The sequence below is a fragment of the Dermacentor albipictus genome, chromosome 6, assembly GCF_038994185.2.
Source record: "Dermacentor albipictus isolate Rhodes 1998 colony chromosome 6, USDA_Dalb.pri_finalv2, whole genome shotgun sequence".
Classification (NCBI taxonomy): domain Eukaryota; kingdom Metazoa; phylum Arthropoda; class Arachnida; order Ixodida; family Ixodidae; genus Dermacentor; species Dermacentor albipictus.
Window position 1 is genome coordinate 21,523,168 of NC_091826.1, and position 8,337 is coordinate 21,531,504.

The window sequence follows — 8,337 nt, forward strand, 5'->3', positions numbered from 1 at the left end:
TGAGGTACGCCGTAGTGATGGGGCACTCCGGACTAATTTTTGAACTGGAGGTTTTCTTAAAAGCAACACCAATTGAGCATTATATCTTGCAGAACTTCCTGAAACCTTGGCACTTTCACTATAATCAATGGTGCATATAACGCACGAGACGGAAATAAATTGAAGAATTACTGTGGATGCTTTCTCGTCTGGTTTGAGCACTAATCGGGGCTTGTACTCTAGTCAGGCTCTCCCTTTAAGAGTGGGTGATACTGTACGTGTTTCGGTGAGCTGTGTAACCTTGACGCCCAACATTTATTATATAAACTGGACATAAAAGACGTAAAAGGAATTGAGAGTCGTAGCATTGTCACTTGGAAGAAAAACGCTAAAAGCGTTCTTGTGCAGTGATAACGCAGCATGAACATAAAAAGTGGAAGCAATTTTCAGCGCTAGCTTCCCTCAGCACTTTTATTTCCTGGTACAGAGCCATATGCACACATCCGCCTCTATCTCTCTTCAAGGGTGCCATGGTACATGCACAGTGCCTAAGTAATTGAAAACGATGAGCAACACGGAAAGATATAAAACGTGCTGTTGTCAGCGGCTAAAATCCCAGCTGGGGCAGAAACATGGATTCCTTAATTTCGAGGCTGACAGAGATGGCTTGCTCATTCGCCTGTCAGCAGATGTCGCTATGGTTTGCCGGTACATGCAGAATGAAACAATGTTTTGCAAACGATGAGACGACTAGTCCCAAGTACATAGCCCTTGGTAATGCGTGCGGGTGAGTTAGTCCTTTGTCATACGGTCTCGGGAGACGGTTTTATCTCGAGCCGTGCCGTCTGCAAGACCTGCCTTCTCAGAAAGGAAGCAGGTCCGAGAACGAGATGCGGCTGCAGCTCTGCTCGACGCGGTCGCAGTTGATGCCCTGCAGGAGTGCCAGCAGACGGCCGACGTGCTGCACGTACGGCTCGGGAAGGCCGGCCAGTTCCATGCGCAGGTGCACGTTGGTTCGAGCCGTCTCGGTGAGGCGGCAGATGGCGCTGAGTCCGCACGTCGGGCCTCCGGTCTCCGTGGAGGCCGTTCGGTGGCCCAGGGGCACGACGAGCGCCGCCAGGGCCGACGCGGCTATCAGCGCCGGCAGCAGAACCCCGGTGGTGCGCAGCAGCCACAGCAGCAAGAAGCCCAGCACGACGGCGACGACGGGAAAGCCTATCGGCTTCGGCAGTTGCCGGCCCTGGGCCAGGACCGCAGTCTTGACGGCAGCGGCTGGCGTTGCGTGCAGGAACGGCGACAACGGGGGAGCGGCAGCTCCGTCCTCTTTGGCCGCGACGGCCGCCGCGTCGGTATGCGGCGACGCTCGTTGCATTTTCGCCGCAGTGTCGCACGCGGTTGGAGTCATGGTGAACCGCAGCTGCGGAACTAGAAAGAAAACACCAGAGGGTACTTAAACAGTAGCTCACTAGTTATGTCTCACTGATTGTGAAAGGGGTCTATAGGTGGAAAAAGAAAAAGCTGTTACGCAATGGCAGGTAGCTGGTACAGTCCCCCAACGAAAGATTACGGACAGCCGTATCTGCAAGAACGCTGGGTTTCCGAACGGTTTGTGACTGTGGCCAGTAAAACTTTACAACAGTGCGTTATTCGCATGGGTTAGTACAGGATGGAAACCCTAATACCAGACTGTGTGCCCGAGCTGCGGAGACAGCATTTTCTCACACTCCGGCAGTCCGCGAACTTTTAATGCCGACTGCACCTCTGTTCTTTCCTGTCGATGACATAGCAACATCAGAACTAAACGTGCCCAACATGAGTAGACAAATGAACTAAAACGTAAGAACATATTAGGGCACTACAACAGACACGACCTGAGCTTCGGATTCCAAATAAGTCTAAGATATATGCAACGTTTGACTAAACACACATCAAATCTTGAATCAGCAGTATTGGATATGCGCTTAAAGAAAATTTGAGCCACAATAAGCAATAATTCTGAGAGTGTTTATTGTAGTGCACATGCTGCCCATGTCCTATAACTATCGGGACATGGGCAGCATGTGCACTACAATAAACACTCTCAGAATTATTGCTTATTGTGGCTCAAATTTTGTGTAAGCGCATATTGAATACTGCTGATTCAGGATTTGATGTGTGTTTCGTCAAATGTTGCATATATCTTAGACTTATTTGGAATCCGAAGCTCAGGTCGTGTCTGTTGTTGTGCCTTAATATGTTTTAGTTCATATGGATGGCTCAGCGCTACGAGCCATCCAAGCGCTCATAGATCACACAACCAGTACGTGCCACGAGCGCTGTAATTTTCCCGGAGCCGCTGACGTAATACTTCAGTCACACCATCGCTCCACCGCCCTGCCATGCCTTCCTTCGAACATCTGTGCATTGCTCTGTTCATAGAATATTAGGTCGCGTTCTCCCGCTGGAGTCGCGCAAACTGCGATGCCAGTCAGCGAGTGACCTCACCATGATTGTTGCTCAGAATAATTTGGTTCTAATGATACAAGGACGCATATGAAGGCTCACGTGAGAGCGTTCGGGGACGCCTACTATAGGTGCGCGGGAATGTTCAAGACAATATATTCCTATTTCTATGTGTGCAGCTATTGTTTACAAATAGCAAACAGACTTGTGTTACGTGAGTTCGCTCGCAAAGCAAAGTATGATTTCATTAATTACTTAATTACTTGTTCTCACTATCCCACCTCATTTTTGAAAACACCTATTTGTGCATAGTGTACACTGCCTGCGCAATGTTTCAGCTTGTTGCCATTTTACGTTGTCTGAAGCAACTGTTTCATGTACTTGAGCAAGCTGGGGAAGCGATCTGGGCATTACGAGGTGCGAAAGAAAGTGATTCCGTAATATTATCAGTCGTGTAATAACACGCCGTATAAATGGCTGCGGCGTTGCGCCACTAAGCCCGATGGCGCGGAATCGAATCCCGGCCACGGCGGCCCCGCATTTCGGTGGAGCCGGCGAAATGAAAAAAAAAAACAAACATTGAAATTACATTATGGGGTTTTACGCGCCAAAACCACGATATGATTCTGAGGCACGCGGTAGTGGGGGACTCCGGTATTTTCGACCACCTGGGGTTCTTTAACGTGCACCTAAATCTAAGTACACGGGTGTTTTCCCATTTCGCCCCCATCGAAATGCAGCTGCCGTGGCCGGGATTCGATCCTGCGACCTCGTGCTTAGCAGCCCAACATCATCGCCACTAAGCAATCTTGGCGGGTTAAATGCAAAAAACGAAAAAAAATGCGCCTTTGTACCGTCGATTGGGTTCACGTTAAAGAACCCCAGGTGGTCAAAATTAACCCGGGGGCTTCCACTGTGGCGTGCCTTATCATAAAATCGTGGTTTTGACACGTAACACCCTAGAATTCAATTTAGAACTCGTGTGAGAAGGTAGTAACACAAGCCTGGTTTACGACAGCGGATAAATTATTCAATTTTGATTTTATTTTGCGATTCGAGACAGCTTATAGTAAAAAGCTGGCCTTGGCCACATTACCGGCAACCTGGAGAACAGGCCGATTGAAAGGTTGCCGACAGTTCCTTCTAATTGGCTGCCAGCAGAACGTAAATTTATCAATGATTAGCATGCGCTTTAACTGTCACGGTCATGTAACGCTTGCAACCGCTTATTGTAACCATCGTGTGCGCACGGAACAGATTTCTGCTTGCCTTAGAAGGGGACAAGCGGTAAGGGTAATCTCGGGACGAGTCCAAGATGAATCCAAATAGGTGGCGAAACATCGGGGGAAAAGCGGTTCAGAACAAATTGTCACCGACATCAGCAAGGGTGGTTATGGGAGCAGTGATTGAAGCGTGACAATGTTTGGAGGGAACAAACATTGGGAAAGGAAAAAGCGCTTTCTTAAAATTAAAGCGAGACAGATTCATTCAACGAGAATAAAATTCCTAATCAATTTTATATATGCGTGACGAGTAAAGAAGAGACAGCTCTTATCACTATCAGTAAATACCTTCTTTTTCAGTGCTTTCGCCGCTCTCGCTTGCAAAGCAATGTAGCGCTTGAAGTGTGCAGAAAGGCGCGCTCGTAAACTTCACCCGTTAGAATACGCCCCCCTCACACATAGTGCTGTTTTGCTTGTCGACGTTTGTCTGAATTTGGTGACGCGGGTACCTTCATCGTTTCTCAAGCTGTTCAGTCAAAAGTAGTGAGTTACGACCGTCACACAATTATTTACTTTAGTTGTTTTCGTGCGGCTGCGCAGGCCAACGGGTTTGGCGTCCGACGATAGAACCAGCACTCTGTACCTAAAGCTTTCGTCGGCCTCCAAAGAAAGTATGTTCTATTCAGAAGTGCGACTTGGACACCCGTACAGCTGACCTTTTCTTTTATCGCTTTCCGCGCTGAAAGCTCGAAACGCCCATCGAGTCGAATGGCAGGGCAGGGCGCTTGAAGATACAGCTCTAATGGTAGGCCAGCAAAACAAATTTCGCACCTTCGAGAACAAAATGACGTCACTTCAGTTTTTAGGGGATATGGCGTCACATTGCTCCTCAGCCGGAAGTGTTCCCTCCTCGTACAGATGGCGCTAAGTCCCACATGGACTGCCGATGAACCGCAATGTTTTGAACGTATGGGCTTCTATGGAAGATTCGCTGCCAGGTACATTTACCTCGGCGAGTCTTTCACGGGCTGAAAGAAACAGTCTAGCAAACGATTCCATAACAGTAGGACGCCTCGCGCCCATGCGCCTACAGCGAATAGCATTCCTTGCCTTGTATGTGTTTCCGGAGGTGACACGGCTCTGACCGCCCTGCCAGTCGATACGCCCAAGTCCGCTCAAAAAAATTACGCGTTGATGCCCTGCACAGAACTGTGTAGAATGTGCACCTTCGATAAGCACCTGTCCCGTAGCCACGAATGACGTGGACCATCGATTTGGCTGCAAAACGATGGACACGTATACCGTCACATTCCACTCACTAACCCGTGGCGGAGCGAAGTGGGGTGTATATAGTTAGGGCGAACTGGCAACGGTTAATTTTATAGTCTTCGCAAAACACACACGTGTTATGAAATAAGGGATAGGCAAAGACTGAAAGAGCGCTGAATTTCAACTAATTATATTTCTATTAAATACTGGCGGAAGAAAAAAAAAGCAAGGCAACTGAGAGCGACTGATACCGTAAATGAACTGTCATGTTAAAGAGCACGTGCCCACATGTGCCTCAAAACCTGGCAATATAGTCAAATTCATATTTCTAGAGTGCAATGGCAGGTGCACCGAGACGCATCGCCATACTTATCGTCTCAGCCTCAATGACCTCGAAGTTAGCTGGGTCCTATGCTTGAAGGTTACTTTTCACTGATTGAAAAAAAAATGTACTGGTACCATCTTCGATGATTGTAAATGCGATTGAGATTGCGCTTTCCTTGCTGAGTCCGACCACCGATTAACCACAAGAAAAGAGGCTTAATAAGCAAAGAATGCTATTCGCTGTAAAAGAGGTGCGCGACAGTGAATGCCACAACCGCTGGCCGCGACCGTATTGAGTGAGCGTCACAACAACATAGCATAGTGTTGTTGCAGGCCAGTTGGTGATTCATGATTTGGCAAGTTACCGCAAAGTACACACGAGACTTGAAGAAAGGGACAACAAATAACGATTCATTCATCAGTGATCATCAGTTGTCAGCATACCGCTTCGTCTTGACCCTTTCTTTAAGTTTCGTGTGTTCTTTGCGGCAGCTTCCCTATTCACAATAACGTTCACGACGATGTACAGGATCATCCCTGGCATTCACTGCCGCGACAGCGGTTTTGTCCTATACAGTACACATGAAATGTATCGTATTTATGTAGGTATATACTACGTGTTCTCAATATCGGCAGCGCGAACCGCTCACGCAAGCAGAGCACGTTGGTGAGCGGCTGACGCTCTCCCGCCATTTGTAGGTTTACCGGCAGGATGCGACTTCCGCCATTTGTAGGTTTACCGGCAGCATGCGACTCCCGGCATTTCTAGGTTTACCGGCAGCATGCTACCGGACGCACTACACAGTCACGCTCACGCTGTCGTCAGTAAACGGAACATGAAGTGTCTCTCGCGCGCAGGAGCATTGACTTACGGTTTGGCAGTATACTAGACGTCGACCAACACGAATAGGGGAGCTTATCCACTAAAGGCACAAACTAGGAGAGCGCGCTACAGCGACTCATCAGTGCGCTCTGTCTGTGTACCGAGCGGCCTACACGCTCCCTTGTTCATTGTCATAAAAATTGCGATTATACGCAGCTGCAATCACACATGGTGATGAGTGCGGGGCCGTTGTGTACCGGATAGCAGCACTGGAAATCGTTTGCGACCGGCGGTATGTTGTGTACTCGAATGACGTGTGACGATAATACGCGGCTTGGTGGGTGATGTATCACTTGTTTCGCTCTGCACAAAGAGATCAACTTAAGCCCCGAAAGCGCCAGCAGAAAATTGTTGCCATCGTGCCCATCAGGTCATGCCTTTCAAAGAATCTTGGCTCCATGCTCGTATGACTGGGTCAATCAACTGCCGATTACCAATCCTATGGCCGGCACAGGCCACGAAAGGGTTACAAGGCTTCAGTTGGTTTTTCTCGAGTTGCGAAATCGGGAAAAACGACGTATATCGCTCAAGAAAATGCGTGAGCACACTTGACGGTACATCGAACGTGCAACATTCTTTTCACCGACACTGGGCGCACAGTCGAAGCTGAGAACTATACGGTTGCGAAGCGCGCTTTGGTTTGCCATCTTGGAATACTAGTGCAGCGCAAACGAGATGAGGGCAGAAAAAAGAAAGAGCGTGCAAACACACAAACACACTTTGTATTTCCGCTCTTTCCATGTCCTCGTCTCAATCGCACAACTGTAGTATTCCGTGCCGAGAGCCTTTAGGGGCTGGGAGCCAGCGTTTCGACAACGGGACTTTGTTTTGGTCAGCGCTTATAGAACATGTGCTAGGTGTCTCTTCTGGTGCCCCTGTGCCTTTCTTTTTTGCGCTACGCCTCTCTTTTCTTAGGGAATACAGCCAGATTTGAAGCGCCGTCGCCTTACTCACCGAACAGGACGAGCATCGTGAAGGCCACAGTCACCAGGACGATGCTGAGGATCAGCAGGCAAACTACGGTTCGGGGACGCATGGTTGAAGGGCCCGGACACCGCAGGTGGCAGGCACCACTGTAACGCGGCTCGTATGCGTCGCTTAGTATGGTCACGTGGGCAGCCAGGCAGTATCGTGCTTTGATGATAGCGAGGCTCTCGCAACGACGATAACGTTCTGCGCGTAAGGTGACTGGAGCAGCGCCGTTGCATAATCCGTGGTCTCGTTAAAAAAAGTGCTTCGTCACAAGTTGCCCTTCCCTGCGGCATCTCCTTTCCTTGTAATTGTGGCACGTCGATGCTGTGCGCACATTTATCGATCAGTGCCGATTGTTATTTTGAAGTTTGACACGAAGCGTTCGAAGTGGAAGCAATTCTGCTAGTCATATCACGAATTTTATAAAAGAAAGTATGCAAGCGGCTTGGAAGAAGTATTCAAGCTATTAAACTGGGAAGGCTTGGGAGTAAGGATCGACGGCGAATGGCTCAGCAACCTTCGATTTGCCGATGACATTGTTCTATTCAGCAATACTGCAGACGAGTAACAAATAATTGAGGACCTTAACAGGGAGAGTGTAAGAGTGGGGTTGAAGATTAATATGCAGAAGACAAAGATAATGATGAATATCCGGGCAAGGGAACAAAAGTTCAGGATCGCAAGTCAGCCTCTAGAGTCTGTGAAGGAGTACGTTTACCTAGGTCAACTAATCACAGGGAACCCTGACCATGACAAGGAAATTCACAGAAGAATAAGCATGGGTTGGATCGCATACGGCAGACATCGTGAGCTCCTAGCTGACTGGAAGCTTACCGTTATCATAGAAAAGGAAGCTATAGAATCAATACATTTTACCGGTGCTAACATATGGGGCAGAGACTTGGAGACTGACTAAGAAGCTTGAGAACAAGTTAAGGACCGCGCAGAGAGCGATGAAACAAAGAATGCTAGGCATAACTTTAAGAGACAGAAAGAGAGCGGTCTGAATCAGAGAACAATAGGGTATAGACGGTATTCTAATTGACATTAAGAGAAAAAAATGGTGCTGGGCAGGTCATGTAATGCGCAGATTAGATAACCGTTGGACCATTAGGGTACACAATGCATACCAAGAGAATGGAAGCGCAGTAGAGGGCGGTGGTGCGACGAAATTAGGAAATTTGCGGGTGCTAGTTGGAATCGGTTGGCGCAGGACAGGGGTAATTGGAGATCGCAGGGAAAGAC

The 8,337-nt window shown here is 48.5% G+C and overlaps 1 protein-coding gene across 1 annotated transcript; it reads right to left on the reverse strand.

Annotated features, from left to right (window-relative positions):
- Positions 1-422: 422 nt before the first annotated feature.
- LOC139060839 (uncharacterized) lies at positions 423-7,354 on the reverse strand. Its single transcript, XM_070540073.1, has 2 exons — positions 7,075-7,354; positions 423-1,404 (listed from the first exon to the last, which is right to left on the reverse strand). Exons 1-2 carry the CDS (start codon positions 7,154-7,156, stop codon positions 842-844), a joined length of 645 nt encoding a protein of 214 aa, XP_070396174.1. The 5' UTR covers positions 7,157-7,354; the 3' UTR covers positions 423-841.
- Between the last annotated feature and the right edge of the window lie 983 nt (positions 7,355-8,337).

What these genes read in the sequence shown, in the direction of transcription:
- LOC139060839 (XM_070540073.1), bottom strand. Translation starts at nt 7,156, where the DNA reads ATGCGTCCCCGAACCGTAGTTTGCCTGCTGATCCTCAGCATCGTCCTG. An exon ending in CACGATGCTCGTCCTGTTCG is followed by an intron (nt 1,405 to 7,074) that starts GTGAGTAAGGCG and finishes TTTTCTTTCTAG; the next exon opens with TTCCGCAGCTGCGGTTCACC.